The sequence below is a fragment of the Pipistrellus hanaki genome (assembly GCF_964339955.1).
Source record: "Pipistrellus hanaki genome assembly, chromosome: 2".
In the NCBI taxonomy this organism is placed as follows: Eukaryota; Metazoa; Chordata; class Mammalia; order Chiroptera; family Vespertilionidae; genus Pipistrellus; species Pipistrellus hanaki.
The window spans coordinates 21,435,477-21,452,239 of NC_140504.1; the positions used below are offsets into that span (position 1 = coordinate 21,435,477).

The 16,763-nt window shown below is 44.9% G+C and overlaps 1 protein-coding gene across 4 annotated transcripts in view; it reads left to right on the forward strand.

Moving 5' to 3' along the window:
* LOC311618458 (schwannomin-interacting protein 1) overlaps window positions 1–16,763 on the forward strand; it is a 116,219-nt gene that overhangs the window by 49,068 nt on the left and 50,388 nt on the right. The window contains exon 1 of one of the 4 annotated variants that reach the window (XM_084876023.1): window positions 8,357–8,959. The exons of the other annotated variants lie outside the window; for them this stretch is intronic. Within the exon in view, the coding sequence (XP_084732149.1) occupies window positions 8,930–8,959 (30 nt within the window). The 5' untranslated portion in view covers window positions 8,357–8,929. Of the gene's footprint in view, window positions 1–8,356; window positions 8,960–16,763 lie in introns of those variants that run through there. 4 annotated transcript variants of the gene reach the window in all.

Sequence of the window (16,763 nt, forward strand, 5' to 3'; positions counted from 1 at the left end):
TTCATTAAAAATACTTTTGATTGTCTTGCATATTGGTTTTCATGTTTAAAGCAGATTCTAATACTTAAAGAAAAATAAAAGTGATAACCATTTTTTATTGTTTAAAGCACATGTGTCAAACACAAGGCCCGCGGGCCAAATCCAGCCCGCCAGGCCTTGCAATGTGGCCCGCACCGCGCTGTCATCACTGCACTCCGCTGTCAGTTTATGACATTGTCAGTTTATGACTGTTCAGTAAACTATTCGGCTCGCGATTTAGGCTGGATTTTAGATTTTGGCCCCTTCTCTGATTGAGTTCGACACCCCTAGTTTAAAGTATTACACATTGTAGTATATATATCTCCTTTTTTTCCCCATTGACCTTCCCCTGGCCTCCCCTACCCCCGTCACATGCCCTCATCCCCTCCCCCCACAGTGTCTTATGTCCATTGGTTGTGCTTATATGCATGTGTACATGAGTGATAACCATTGATTCACACTAATAATTTGCTCAGGAAACTATTTTTTAATATCTGAACTAATAAACATAAATGTAGCCAGGGTTAGAATAGTCAATTTACATAGTTTACAAGAATCTCAGGTCAGATTCTTATTTACAACTAGAGGCCTTGTGCATGAAATTCATGCAGTGAGGGGGAGGGAGGATTTCCCTCAGCCCAGCCTGCACCCTCTTCAATCTGGGACTCCTCAAGGGATGCCCAACTGTCCGTTTAGGCCCGATTCCAGTGGGATCAGACCTAAACAGGCAGTGGGACATCCCTCTCACTCACAATCCAGGACTGCACGCTACCAACCACTTACCTGCCTACCTGCCTGATTGCCCCTAACCACTTCTGCCTGCCAGCCTGATCACCCCCTAATCATTCCCCTGCCAGCCTGATCGCCTCTAACTGCCCTGCCCTGCTGGCCCAGTCACCCTTATCTGCCCTCCCTTGCCAGCCCAGTCACCTCTAACTACCCTCCCTTGCCAGCCCAGTTACCTCTAACTACCCTCCCTTGCCAGCCCAGTCACCTCTAACTGCCCTCCCCTGCAGGCCTGGTTCCCCCAACTGTCCTCCCTTGCAGGCCTGGTTCCCCCCCAACTGCTCTCCCCATTTTTTGGGCTCAAAGTATATGGGGAGAAGTTGTGGGAATATCCTGACACCAAGCATCATTTTCTATGGGAAGTGACCTTGATGCAATAATAAAACCAAAATGTAGGGTGTTGAGTTCAAGATCATGGTTATAAGCCACATGGATGCAGGGGAGCTTATCTCCTGCCATAGGAGCACCCAGGCACCCAGTGCACTGAGGGGAGAGAGGGAAGAAGAAGCACACTGGTTATATATAATCAGGGACTAACAAGCAATATATATATTTTGCCTTAGCAACACCCTTGGGATTGGTTTATACAATAAACCTACTATCTTGTGATTGGTTATCTGCAAGCTGCCTGTCTTAGCAACATTCATACATTTTAAAATTCATGTCTCCAATGTTCACCCTTTCCTTCCATGCCCAGTTGTAGTACCTTAGTAACTCCGCCTAGTTGGGTTCCCTGTTTTATTCTCTCCTTCCCTGTCCCTCCCCCCAAGGTCCCAGTCCCTGTCTATCTATTTCCTTCTGTCTCCACAACAGTAGCTTCCAAGTTCACTACCAGGCACTCTCCCAAAATTCTCAGACCAGATTAAGATGCTCAAATCATAGTTCATTAAATCAGTGCATATCAAAAAGCAAGGGCTCCAGATAGAATGAGCTGATATACTTAAGCATGATATTCTGATTTGCTCTTCATCCCCATTCTGGCACTGAGCTCCTAAAACCTTTGGAATTTCCTAAGTGAGGGTATCTCTTGTTATGTTGATGAGATGACCTTTAGAAGGCACCACAGTTTGGGGACTGATTGCCAGGGGCTGCCAATCACATTATCAGAGGATGGAAACTTTCATTCCCCACCTCACTCCCCCTTACTCCTGGCCCCTGGGGAGGGGAGAGGGCCTGGAGATGGCATCTATCACCAATGGCCAGTGATTTAATCAATAGTGCCTATAAAATGAAGTCTTCATAAACGATGAGGTTCAGAGAGTGTCTGGGTGGGGAAACATGTGGAGATTTGGGAAGGGTGGCATGCTGGGAGAGAAAGGTATGCCCTTCCCCCCATACCTTACCCTATTACATATTTTCCTGAGTTGCAGAAGCACAGGTGACAACCCTGACTTGCAATTAGCATCTGAAGTGGGGAGGGAGGACAGTCATTGGACTAAATCCTTAACCAGGTAGATAGTGTCAGAACTGAGTTGAATTGTAGGACACCCAGCTAGTGTCCAAGAGTTGGAGTTGGTCCCAGTGTCACTGGGCCAGTTCCATGCCCAGGGATGGCCCTGCCCCAGCACGGTCCAGACCTTTCACATGTCAATCCAACCTCCAGATTCTTGACTTGTGTGAGTCAAAGTGAGAATGAAAGCAAGTTTTATTCGGGTAGAGAAAAAGAGGCCAGGACACACGTGCCCCTGGAAAGAAGTGAAAGTACACGTCCAAGTGGACTCAGGCCAGTGCGGGAGGGCTGCACACTGTGGTCAGTAGTTCTTGGGATTTTATGTGTTTCTGAGGGTGGGGGTTTCTAAGCTTCATGGTGCCAAATTCTGACTGTACCTTCTGGTTGAGATGGGACTTTATTCCTAACATGATCCATTCTGGAAGTATCATGGTATTAGCACCCCTGGACTCCCTACTTATGTCAGTTTTCGTTATAATGATGGTATGATGAACTTTGGAGATGCTCTCTGGTCAGTTTTTCCTCTATCTTGAAATGATCTGGTTTTAGCCAGTCCTTGTTGTTGTGACTTCTGTAACCACTGCAGGGGTCTCCTGCCATAACCTGTTTCCCTCTGATCATGCGTGGGGGTGGGGGCTCAGGTGAGAGGACCCAGTGCCTTAGAGTCCTGTGATGTGGACTCCTACTTCTTTATTCTACTTGTTAGGGGATTTTCCCCTAACTTCTTCCTCACCAGAGTCGCACCATGGATATGGTGCAGGAGTGTGGGAGGACCACACTACCTGGATCTTGGGTTATGCAGTATTTGTATGCCCAGCCTTTCCACCGCAGCCACCTTCCCTGTTGGCGATATGGTTAGGAACCAGAGTTGAGGTTTGAGAAAGTTGTATCTTGTTATAACATTCTTAGTTTAGAAATGAAGAAACGGAGGCTAAGAGTAATGTAACTTTCTGAAGGTCATAATCATTCATTCAAAATTTTTTTTATCAAGAACCTATTATATGCCAGGTACTATTATAGATTCTGAGGATAAGAACACTGAATAACCAACCACAATCCAAGTTCTGAGGAAACTGACATTAATCTAGAAATAGACATTTCAGAAGTGAACAATCAAAGGAACAAGATTATTGCTGAGTCCTGGTTTGCCCAAGCTAAGATTTTTCTTCCTCTTCTGAATTCCTGGTGAGTAAACAACAAAATCTCTTTGGAGGCACTTAATTCATTCACTCATCATTATATACAGCTACTTGTGTATTGCCTTATTTCTCTTACTGAAGTCTTTGAGGGCAGAAACACTTCTTCACGTGGCACGTAATAGGAATTTGTTTCAACTACAGGGTTGTATGGATCAAGGGAGGCATTGGGAAAAGCACTTTGTAAACTGCAAAGCCATTTGCACAGATTTATTGTCTCAGGTGATGTCAACTGAGTTCGTCTTTGGGTGGGTCACTCCAAGTGAACGGGATTAATTTCCCCTACAATTCCTTTCCTTCCATTGCCCTGTAAAGAAGCAAAACTTAAAGCTATATAAAATTTCTTCCCGCCGTTCCAAAATTGTTAAGGAAAGTTTAAAAGGTTAATACTGAGAACAATGTCTTCCTTTTTCCTCTTCCATAGCCTGCAATAACTTATTTTTCCCCCAACATTTCTTTAATAATATTTTCAACTGAAAATTTTCTAGGTGAATACCCATTTATGCATCATTCATACTGAAGAATTCATGTTTTACTAAACTTGCTTTGTCACAGCTTTCCATCCAACCCATCCCTCCATCCACCAATTCATCTCACTTATTTGATTAGTTTCAAAGTAAGTTACAGACATCAGTAATTCTCCACCTACATACTTCAATCTGCATATCATTAACTAGAGTTCAAATTTGTTAACAGGACCTTTTTATTATTTAAGATACGTTTTATATACAATGGAATGCATAAATCTTAAATCTAGTATATTAGTCAGTATGTTTTTGACAAATTAACTAGAGGCCGGGTACACAAAATTCGTGCACAGGGGTGGGAGGTGTCCGTTAGCCCAGCCTGCACCCTCTCCAATCTGGGATCCTTCTCACAATCCAGGACTGCTGGCTCCCAACTGCTCATCTGCCTGCCTTCCTGATTGCCCCTAACCACTTCTGCCTGCCAACCTGATCACCCCCTAACCACTCTGCTGCCAGTCTGATTGATGCCTAACTGCTCCCCTGCCAGCCTGTTTGCCCCCAACTTCCCTCCTCTGTCAGCCTGGTCACCCCTAACTGCCCTCCCATGCAGGGTTGATCGCCTCCAACTGCCCTCCCTTGCAGGCCTGGTGCCTCCCAACTGCCCTCCCCTGCTGGCCATCTTGTGGTGGCCATCTTGTATCCACATGGGGACAGGACCTTTGACCACATGGGGGCAGCCATATTGTGTGTTGGAGTGATGGTCAATCTGCATATTACTCTTTTGTTAGATAGGACTCCTGGGTAAGCCAAGTCTTTATCACTGCCAGAAAGTTCCCTGTGTCCCTTCCAGGTTAGTCCACAACCCCAATAATTCACTTTTGAAACTGTAGGTTCAGATGACCTAAGGGTGTGACTTTTTATCACTATATTTACTGTCCCCCCACTCCCCCCCAAAAAAAACCTTATTCTGTTGCTATTAATTGCTGTGATAATACATTTTTGGATTTAATTACACAATAATTTGCTTGGTGGCAGAATAGGAATAATAGTATTTTCCCCCATTTTAAAGCATACCTTGAGTTGATATTTAAGTATACTACACTGCAACCTCACTTTTACTTGATGATAAATTTTTATTTCAAGGCTAGACTACATTGGCTCAGTTTAAGGGAGTTCATTTCTCCAAATCTACTCTGCTGGGTCCTTTTTTAAAAAAAAATTGATTTTAGGGAGAGAGAGGAGGGAAGAGAGAGGGAAACATTAATTTGTTATTCCACTTATTTATGCATTCAATGGTTGATTCTTATATGTGCCCTGATCGGGGATCAAACCTGCAACCTTAGTATAGTGGGACAACACTCTAACCAACTGAGCCACCCAGCCAGGGCTCCTGGGTCCTCATTTAGCATTGTTTCATAGGAACACACTCATAAGGTATAAACCAGAATATCTGCATCCCTCCCCAGCTTACTTTGATGCCTTTTTATTGCTGAAGAAGGATTTATATTCTTGAACAACTTTCTTAGGCCTACTTAGAAAGTGACAGTGTATCTCTTGAGGTCCTGCCTAAATTTGAAACCCAATAATTCTTATGGGACGGGAAGTTGTGAGGACTTGGGGGGAAAAAACTGAATCTCTATGTTATATAACCCGTACTTAAACAGTTCACCAATATTTTTAGTTCAAAAATAACAAACATTACTGGAGCTCGATAAATTATTCTAGCTTAAATGTTCTTGGAACAGCTGGTTTCTGTTTAAAGTTTTTTTGTACAAGCAAATCATACTTTAAATGGTAACATAAAGTCCTTTCCAGTGAATGACTACAAAGGGAAACTTGCTTAATATATTTCTCTTTTTTCCTTCAACTTGTTTATGCCACTTGAGAAGATTTTTTTTTTTGACAGGATTTGGGATACAGTTGTCAGAAATCTGTTCTGCCCAGAGCCACCTCTGAGTCACTTCCACTATTTATGGAATAGCAACTGTGAAGAGTGGGATCAGGTTTAGTTCTTTTTTTTTTTTTTTTTTTTTTTTTTTAACAACACATGATAAATGTCTTCAGGAGCTTATGTAATATATCGCAGAGCCTCCAGTTTTCAGAAGAGAACAGAGTTCAGGAAGTGGCCTGGTACAGTTTTTGAAAGCATGTTCCCCAGTCTTAAGGTCACAGACTGTCAAAGTAGTAACTTGAGCCAAAGCTCGAACAGCCTTTGAAGTTAAAGCTCTTCTGTCTTGGAACGTTGGGATTATGCCTTTTACGTTCGGCGTAAGATTTCCACTGCATCGTAGTTGCTACCTTGCAAAAAAAGCTTGTCCTGGCACATACTTGAGATTCCAGAGCCTGCATCTAGGTGGTTGTGTAACAAACAGGCACTCCACATAGACGGATGTCTCTGCCCCTCTCTGTCCTGTGCGGAGTGCTCAGGAGGGAAGCATGGAGGTTGGGGGGGGAGGGGGGGGTTGCATATTGTTTCCTTTCCCTGAAAATTTTCTGTCAAGACTCTTCTCTTCCTCCCTCCTGTATCTGAGAAGACTCGTAATCTAGTTCAGGCTTCTGCTTCATCGTGCCACCTGCCAACCAGGAGGCCTAAAACGCCCTGCACATGTTCCCTGCCCTGTCTTCCTCCTGTGTCCCAGGGAGAGGAGCTGGGAGCGGAGGGTACATCTCCAGAATACTTCCCTTTAACCTGGGAGCCCAGTCAGTGCTGAAATGTGAGCCTGTGCCGTTGTCATAGGGACCCTCCCTGCCACCTTTTAACTCCTCTGACCAGGAAGGCTGAAGCCATGCATGTGAGTGTGTCAATGAGTGTGTCAGTGGCCTTGAATTGAGGTAGCCAACTTTTCTCCTGTTTGAATCTCAAAGAGCGAAAATGAATATTTCTAAATCAAAGAACAAAAATGAATATTTTTTTAAAAATAGGTTTTTCTCTTTCCACGCAACAGAGATGTTTGTTATGCAATTGAAAATACATCACAAATTATTCCAAATGCAAACTCTCACCATTCCTTAAGATAGAGCATGATATGAACACTTGTCAAACATGTTGACTTCATTCCTCGGGCAAAAAGTACTTGTTTTTCTCTATCAGCAGCATAATGAAGGCTGCAGTTATTAATAAGAGTTTGAGGGAAGATAAATTGATAGTTATATTACATATAATATCCCTATAGATTTTTTTAATCGATGGTTTAAATTCAGTCAAGTTTTTATTGAGTACTGTTATGTGCTCAGGGCCATTTTATTAGGAAACAACAAAACAAATTGCCTATGGCAACTGAGGAACATAGATAAGAAAATTTTTACTTTATTGTGTTTATTTTCTTAATCTTCCATCATTAAGCTAGCTTCAAAAATTTACAGGCCTGGTTGATCCTTTTTTTTTTTTTTAAATATATTTTATTGATTTTACACAGAAAGGAATTGAGAGGGACAGAAACGTCGATGAGAGAGAAACACCGACCAGCTGCCTCTTGCACACCCCCCACTGGGGATGTGCCCGCAACCAAGGCACATGCCCTTGACCGGAATCGAACCTGGGGACCCTTCAGTCTGCAGGCCGACGTTCTATCCACTGAGCCAAACCAGTCCTGGCTGATCCTTTTTATAAATACTAAAATCCTGGAAAAGCCCTGAAGAAGTTCAGAAATTGAACTCTTTGACCCCCCCAGAAACATGTATGGTCCAACTTGTATTTCCTTTGCTTACCATCTGCAAGCACAGAGATCTTTCCATTGCAGTCAAGCACAGTTGTTGGTTTCTAAGATCATGTGTTATACTAGAGGCCTGGTGCATGAATTCGTGCAGGGTGGGGTCCGGCCAGCCCGCCCTGATCAGGCATATCTGTTGGGCTGGCCAGGGGTAAGGGCCTCCGGCAGTTGGCTGGCCAGCCTGCCCCCAGGTCAAACTCCAGGGGACAGTTTGCATATTAGCCTTTTATTATATAGGATAGGATTGGGGATGTCTACATACCGTAGTCAAGTCACAGCATTGGTAAGATAGATAGATAGATAGATGATAGATAGATAGGATAGATAAACACACAAAGCCTTTTAAAAACTTGCAATTTAGCATCATTTTCATGAAATGAATGAATTAAACCTAACTTTAATAAGCTCTGCCCCTAAAAAAATCAAACCAGAACTATAGGCATAATTATTTCACCTGATTTCTGCTGGACTTAAAAAGCAGGCGAGAGCCAAAAATCAGTGGACTATCAAAAGCATGACAAAATAATATATTTTTTAAAGAACGAAGACCCTTCCTTTCGTGATCAAGTTGACGAACACTTCACCAACTTGACACAGAACACATCCTCCCCGTGTCAGTATTCGGAGCGGGTCCTTTTCCCCTTTCGCCCGTTAAAAGTTCTGAACGGGTCCCTCGGGCCTCTCTGTCCACGAGCACCATCCATCCCAGCAGCCTCTGTGGGCAGTACTGGTGTTGGCGGGGGTAGGGGGTGGGGGGGTTAGAAAATCCAGTTCAGCTGCAGCCTGGATGTTTGCGCCCGTTGGCTGCCTCGCGGGCCTTTTCCCCTTTAATGAGGACTCGAACGTTTGTTTCCACGCCCGTTAACCGCCTCTCCTCCGGCACCAGAAGGTCACCGCAGCCAGCCCCGGCCCGATGCCTTTCTTTGTGCCGCTCATATAATTGGCTGATTGTGCCGGGGATGAGCGCCCCCTCCCCCAGCCCGGTCCTGGCTCCCTGCGTGTGAGCCTCACTGCTGGTTTCCGCGGAGAGAGGAGAGAGGCGAGAGCAGCTCCGCTCTGCACCGCTCTGCTCCGCTCTGCTCAGCTCAGCTCAGCTCAGCTCGGCTCCTGCGCGCCTCCCGCACAGGCAGGCGGTGCCACTGCGCAGGTTGATCGGGGGGAGCAGCATCCATTTTCCTCTGCGGGGAGCCCTGCCGGCCTGCCCAGGGCGTGCTCTCCCCGCCGCGGGTGCCCTGCGCGCTCCCGCTCGCCTCGCTGAGCGGTCGGTCCGGCTTGGGGTCTGCGCCCTAGGGATGCACTGAGATGGTGCATCAGGAGAACTGCTCGTACCAGGTAAGGTTTTTGCAGCCTGGGAGGGGAGGCCTGCATCCTCCGGGAGGAGGGGAGGAGGCCTGTCCTCTTGCCCGAGCAGCAGCAGGTTGCCTCTCCGGATTTTCCAGGGATTTGCCATCCTCCTCCACCCCTGGCCTCCTCCATCGCATAACAGTCTCTGAATTGTAATTAGGTTTTTCTGGGGCTAATGGGGCAGAAAACACTTGCTTTTCCTTGGCCTGGGAGGCATATGTGAAAAATCCGCCGCCGAGGCGATCTGAGCTGTGCGTGGTCTGTATGCCTGCAAATAAGAGCAACTATTTCAACTGCAATTGAATTGAAGGGGCTTCGGGCGGGGGGGAAGGGGATGAGAGGGGTGGGGGAGGATTCTGTTCCGTCCGGAGACTTTATGGTATTTGCTCATTGCAGAGGATGTGAGTTGCTTCACGTCCAGTTTTTAGGATTGTCTTTAAGGAAATGATGTAAATAGGGAAGGAATTGATGATCTTAGAAATTTCCAAAGACCAGCCAGCCTATCTTTGATGTTTCAAGTTGCACTTGTGTTTCCAAACTTATTTTTACTAATAGGCTGTTTAAGATGGTTGATAAGTAAGAATGAAGGTACCAACCCGCATGCATAAAAAAAAAAAAAAACTCCAAGTAGAAAATGTTTCGCAATGCATATTCATCTCTATGCTAATTTGCTGCCTGGAGTTTATGAATTAAACACTTAGATGACTTCAAAAGACCAGTTCTGGAGTGCTCATAACTCCCTCCTGTGTCGAGACAACATGGCCAGCATTCTCCTTGTAAACAGACAGCGAGATTGTTCTCGGAGAAATTGCTCTCTGCACCTCTGGCCTGGCTCGCCTAAGTCCTGGAGAGTTAATATTGGGCTTTACTCCGCTGACCGAGTTTGGAAGCTCTGAGAGACCAATTCTCTCTCACTCAACAATGCCTCTTCCTTGTGTGAGGTAGGTAGGTTACCCGTGACCAGCAGGTGTTTCTCCTGAGGTCAGATTTCACAGGGGTAAATGTATGCCGGCGGAATAGGACATTTCACACGACTTAAGGCAGTGGTTTCTCAGGTCTAAGTCAAGTGTGCCTGCAGAATATGTTTACTCACCTTTTCCTCTGCTTCATCATTGCAATTTTGTAATTGTGGCAGAGCATTTCCCTTTATGGTACATTTAGGTCCATAGAGAGCCTCCGTATCAAGATTTATGCTTCCCAGAAATTCTTCCCAAGAGAAAGGGGTCAAGATGCTGAGGGAACTACTACGGCCTCACTCGCACAAGAGACAGAGCTCGGCCATGGAGAGAGTCAACATCTCTGCAGAGCCAGCCTACCTCTGGCACGGCTCCAGATGATTAAATGACTTCATAATTAAGATAATTTTTCTCCTCTCTTTTCAGAGAAACTCTGTAATTTAATTTTTGAAAGGCAAGCTACTCCAGGATGATTCCCTATATCTTTTCATTAGGTTGAACGCAAAAGTCACTGTTTTTCTAGGTCAAAAATTGGTCAAATGTGAGCAGTTTCATCTGGAAAGGAGGGATGTTGTCAGCCCACTGCCTTTTCCAGAGGAGGACAAATTGACTTTCTTTATATATATATATATATATATATATATATATATATATATATATATATAATTAATTTTTTACAGAGAGAAAGGGAGAGAGATAGAGAGTCAGAAACATCGATGAGAGAGAGTCATCGATCAACTGCCTCTTGCACACCCCCTACAGGGGATATGCCCGCAACCCAGGTACATGCCCTTGACCGGAATCGAACCCGGGGCCCTTGAGTCCCCAGGCCGACGCTCTATCCACTGAGCCAAACCGGTTTCGGCTTGACTTTCTTTTATATGATCTAGAGCAGGGGTCTTCAAACTACGGCCCGCGGGCCACATGCGGCCCGCAGAGGAGTCTGATCCGGCCCGCCAGGTTTTTTGGGCAGTGAGCGAAGCCGAGGTGTTACAGTAGGAATTAGTAGTTCATATAGTCCGGCCCTCCAGCTCTCTGAGGGACCGTGATCTGGCCCCCACTTTAAAAAGTTTGAGGACCCCTGATCTAGAGCATGTAACACTGTCATTGTGTGTTTGATAGTTTTGAAGTGTTTATGGCTCGTTTTTACAACGCAATTAAGGGTATCAGGCACAGAGTCATAGTCGATAGATCTTGCATCTCCCTGGGTTGGTTCTGTGGTAGAACTATCTTCATTTGTATGTTCTTCTGAAACCCCTCCCTTTATCCGTAACTCAGCAAAGACAAAAAACAGTAACCTGGAAGCAAAGTCTCCATCCCACTTAGGCACCTGAATCTAAGAACCCAGCTGGCACCACTGAGGTTGGATTCAGAAAGGGCAATTTCTCCAAGGCCTTGGCCTGATGTTACCACAGTCACTCATGATGCCATATCGACAGCCTGATGTTTTTCAGAAACTTGCCCTTTCAGGATGATGGCATATTCAGTAATTTATTTTTGAGAATAATAATGTCTTGGTTTAAAGCAGCTTCCTGAGGTTAGCATTGCTGCCGAGTAGACAGAATTTATTTCTAGGACTGAATCCTTTCCTACCACAAATGTATGCCTACGTTTCTTAATGGAGAGTTCATGAATGCGGCCATCCCCTCCCCCCCAAATTCCATGCTCATTTTGGTGCATATGTCTAGATGTCTATTATCATTACCTTATCATCGTTATCATTGCAGCAGTAATGGCCTCCTAGCTGTTCTTGCTGCTCCTACCCTTGAATGATCTTTTAAAACCTAAGTCAGAGCAGGTCACCCTTTTCAAAATCCTGCTCAGAATAAAACTCTGGGCCACCCAGGGCCCTGTTTCCTGTCGGAGTCCTCTCCCACATTACATCCCCCTTTCCCATTACCCGCCCCGCCTACCTGGCATATGCTGCTCTGCGTAGGGTTGCCAGATTTAGCAAATCTCCTACAGTGTTTGAGACATGCGTGTACTAAAAAAAATTGTTCACTGTTTATTAGGAATTCATATCCAGCTGGCCATCCTGTGTTTTTCCTGTGAGTGCCTCCCTCCCCCCCATAGCTTATTCAGGTCTTTGCTCAAATGTTATCTTCTCCGGCAGGCCTTCTCCAACTTTCCAAAGCTATCCCAACATCTCTGCTACGCTTAAGTAATTATTTGTATGCTTGGCATTCGTTACCATCTATCAGAGTACATACTGATTTGTGTATTTTCTGTCTCCCACACAACATGTGAACTCCATGAGGGCAGGGATTTTCATATTTGTATCCATGTGCTTTCCCAGTGCTTAGAATAAGCCTTCAATAATATGGAGGGATATGCCTACTATATATAAAGTACCATAGCATCATGGTTCCTTTTTTTTTTAATTTATTTATTTGAGAGAGAGAAAGAGAGAGAGAAACATAGATTTGCAGCTCTACCCATTGACGCAGTTACTGGTTGATTCTTGTATGTACCCCGACCGGGGATCGAACCAAACCTTGGTATATCAGGTGGATGCTGAACTGAGCTACAAGGCCAGGGTATAGCACCCTGGTTTCTTAGGTTTTGATGTTGTCCTCCCTCCCCCAACACCTGCCGTTAACCTGAACGTTCCCATTGAGAGACAAATGATCCCCATATTTCCTGTTGCTTTTCTCGTCTGGGAAATAGGATTTTTCCTACTTATCGCCCTGGCCTGGAAGCTGGCAGGTCCCCTGTGGGAGGCCACCTTTCTGCATTATAACCAGGTCTGTTCCCGTGAATTAAGAGCGCGCTCCTTCTCTGGTGCACAGCAGGGACCCCGTGAAGGCTGGGAAGCAGCCAGGGAGAGCCATGCACCACTCCAGCTCTCAGCAGTTTGTTGCTAATATAGGAAACTGTAATTGATTCTCGTATATTGCTTTTCCAAGTAGAGGGTTGCTTTAAAGAGAGTTTCATTGCTACCAGGAGCCCAAAAATCTCTGCTGCAGGTGCTTTGCAAGCTCTGTGCATAAAACAACTTCATCCAAGGAGGGACTGTCAGAGAGAAACGCTCGGGCAGAATTTTCTGTGGCGGTTGTGTTTTTAAAGGCTCTCCATACACACCAGTGCATGTCCGTGTACTTTTCTCCCTCGGGGATTTACATTAGGGAAGAGGTTCCTGAGGCATGTGCCGTCCATTTCCGTTGCAGCCGTCCCTGTTCAGATAGAGCTGCCTGCCTCCATCTTCCAGACTTGGGAGGAAGCCAGCCTCTTCAGGAAAGAGCCTCGCCCACAGCTTCGGGCCTGGCAGCCTCCTCAGGCCGCATTCTTCTAAGCAGCCCCTGGTAGGAAGCTTGGGGATATTGTTAATGTGACAGCTCAAGTTGGAGGTCAGAGGGTCCGTGTTGCTTCAGAGCTCCCAAATATTTTCTCCTCTTTCCCAGCAGTTGTTTTTTGGGGACTTGTGTGTGTGTATACAGAAACAATGGCCTGCTTTCATCCCTTTCTTTCCATCGCCCCAATTCTCCTCCACCACCTCGGATACAGATCGCACCCTCACATTCTTTGCTGGTGCAAATCTGTGGGAATCTAGACTCGCAAGAAAAGAAAGTAACGTGATACATGAACGACTCTCATCTCTCTTCTCCCTGGGGAGCTTACAGAGGCTCTTCTTCACACACACACACACACACACACACACACACACACACCTGGTTTCTTGAGGAAAGCCTGCTAGAAATCTAGAATGCCTCCCCGTTTTCCATGGGATACAGCCACACCCCTTTGCATGGCCTGTAAGGCCTAACCATGACCTGAACCCCCAGCTGGAAACAGCCCTCCCTCCAGATCCCACACTTTTGCCCTCATTGCCATCACTGCTTTGCTTTGGTTTCTCAGCCTGGAATGTCTCCTACTCTCACTCCACCTGCTTCGGCCTGTTGTAGGCTGATGCAACTGTCAAGGCTCAAAGGGCACCTTCCCCATGGGGTCCCCAGTCAGAAGTTCTCCTCAGTGCACTTTGGTTTTACTTCTGAGAATCCATTTGCAGCTAGTGATGTATATGTCTGCAAGAGCCTTGTTTTCCTGCCCTACACATAGAGCATGTGTGTTCAATAAATGTCTGTTGGGTTGAATTGCATTTTCTGCGGTTGGCGATGTTCTGAGTCCTCAGGATCAGGATTTCACATCACAATACCAGAGAGAAGCTCAGATCCGTGCATTGCAACAGGGAGTTGGTGAAGCTGACCCCAGCAGTCCAGGCACCTGGCTGGTGAGCCTCTTGGCCAGTTGCCAGCATTTCTAACATCCCATCTGCCAAAATGGGGGACAGGGGGGAGACAGAATGAGTGAGACAAGCACCCCAGCCTTCCCAGAGGCAATGCATTGAGAATATACCTCTGTACCTACTAATCCTTCAACTTTGAATTTTTCCAAGGTGATCCTCATGGTCTATCCCCAAAAGCTTTTTCAAAACACCTGCGATAGGTTGAGGCAAGCACTCATATCCAAGCTGCCTTTCTTAATATGTTGAATTTTGCAAAGTTATAATAAATCTTTTTAGCTATGGAGGGATAACTTAACTGCCTCCTGAAACACCAAAGTTTTCTTGGGCAAAATGTTTCAGCCCAGTGAAAGTGCTATACCCAGCACATAAAATAAAAGATGGCCGCTGAAACCAGTTTGGCTCAGTGGATAGAGCTTCGGCCTGCGGACTGAAAGGTCTCAGGTTCGATTCCAGTCAAGGGCATGTACCTTGGTTGCAGGCACATCCCCAGTGGGGAATGTGCAGGAGGCAGCTGATCCATGTTTCTCTCTCATCCATGTTTCTAGTTTTCTATCCCTCTCTCTTCCTCCCTGTAAAATATATTTTTTAAAAAATAAAAAATAAAAGATGGCCTATATGAGTCTGCTAAAGCTAGGGAGTATATCAGTTTAAGTAATGCACCAAGATGTTCTGAAAATTCTTGCTATAGAGAGTAGAAAACAGCCTTCACACTCAAATTCTAGTGGGTTATTGAATGGTTAACAAAGGAAAGGAAATATATTCTATCCCTACTGACACCAGGCCAAGCGAGGGTTCATTTCCCAATCCCTTGTTCCTGTGAAAGAGAAAACAAAGGTATCGAATTTGAATTCATTTAAGATTCCGCCCAATTTAAGCCTATTTCATCCACAGCAGGGAAAAATATATTGACCTAATGGAAAAGGGGATTTCAAAGCTTAGTGCTACACTATTTGATACAGGCATTTACAGCTAAGTTCATTGAAACAGTTTTCTGTCTGATTCTATAAATTTTTTTACTGGAAACATTTTCCCCATAGTCACTAGTGTTGGATAATACTTCGTTTTCATGGTTTTGCCTGGTTATAGTTGTATTTTGCCTTGCTGAGATACTGTGTGTTTTTTCTGAGGAGGCAGTAACATATCTATCACCTTAAAAATTAAGAAAATAATTCTGGGTATATAATTCTGCACTTGTTTTTAGCCAAGAAAGATAGCTGAAAATCTAGTTTATATGTTTTAACTCAGAGGGAACAAAGCAATAAGTGTCCAAATTGGGGGGGGGGGGGGGGGGAGGGGAGAGGGAGGGGGGAGTTATCTCAACAGAACTACATTACACACCTGATCTGAAATAGAAATTTAGTAGAAGCACAGACATTTCTATTTAAAATAGCACTTAATGCCTCAAACATCAGGATTCAGACATCCAGTGGTTTTAAGAAATGAATATGCAACGCCTATCTAAGCCAAACATCTAGTATTTTCTCTTGGAAAGAGGATGGTGATGGGGGAGGATAGGAAATGGGAGCATCTCTCTGGTACATGTCGACGCATTCATGGTTTTTGAAGAGTACAGACCACACACACACACACACACACACACACACACAATCTTGGGTAACTACAACTTCACATGAAGAAGCTCAGCATTAATACAGCCATCTCCTATTATTCATTTATATCCACTATGCCAAGGGAAGATTTGAAATCTTAGTGTACTTAGTGTTCTCCTTTGCACTATTCTAAAAGCGTCAGAAATTACCAAGCTTCCTGAAATAGAAAGTACATTGACAGAACTGCTTGAATTCAGAAGAAAACAACTCTCGAGAAGGCATAATGACAGTCAGCCTAGGAGAGCCAGGGATGGGAAAAGCATGCTAGGAACACAGAGACACTCAATGGGAACATCAATTCTGGTTCCGTTTGGATGCCATGCTGTGGCCCACAGCGTGTCCACAGTTGAGTTCCTTGTGCTCAGGTTTTTCAGTTGGACACAAAGATCTGTGTCTGTGGTCCTCAGTCATTTTAATGCAGGTGACTGTCCAGTCTTCTCTGTACTCCCAACACCTTCACCTCCTGTACCCCACACTCCCAGTGCCATTATTTTAATTTTTCAACATACACTGAAAAGTCCATTTAAAAATTTGCCTGCATGTTTTCCTGACTCGTCTAGCTCTCAGAGGGCCTTAATTGAAAAGCAAAGCAAAGCAAAGCAAAGCAAAGCAAAGCAAAGCAAAGCAAAGGAGGTGGGTAGGTGGGTGGAAAGGGATCAACGAAAGAACTTATATGCATATATGCATAACCCATGGACACAGACAATAGGCTAGGGAAAGCCTGGGGTGGGGGGTGGGAGCAGGATAGAAGGACAATGGCGGGGGAAGGGGAAGGGACAAAGGTGATATATCTAATACTTTCAACATCAAAGGTTTAATTTTTTTTAAAAAGGCAAAGCAAATTTAAATATACTTTGCACAGAAGAAAAACAAATAATTTGAAGGGAAAAAAAATATTACAACTGAAGTATCACTTTGAATAGCAGGTGGAATTTGGATATGTTCAGGCTGAAGGGCAGGCAGTGGATGCTGCAGGCCTAGTC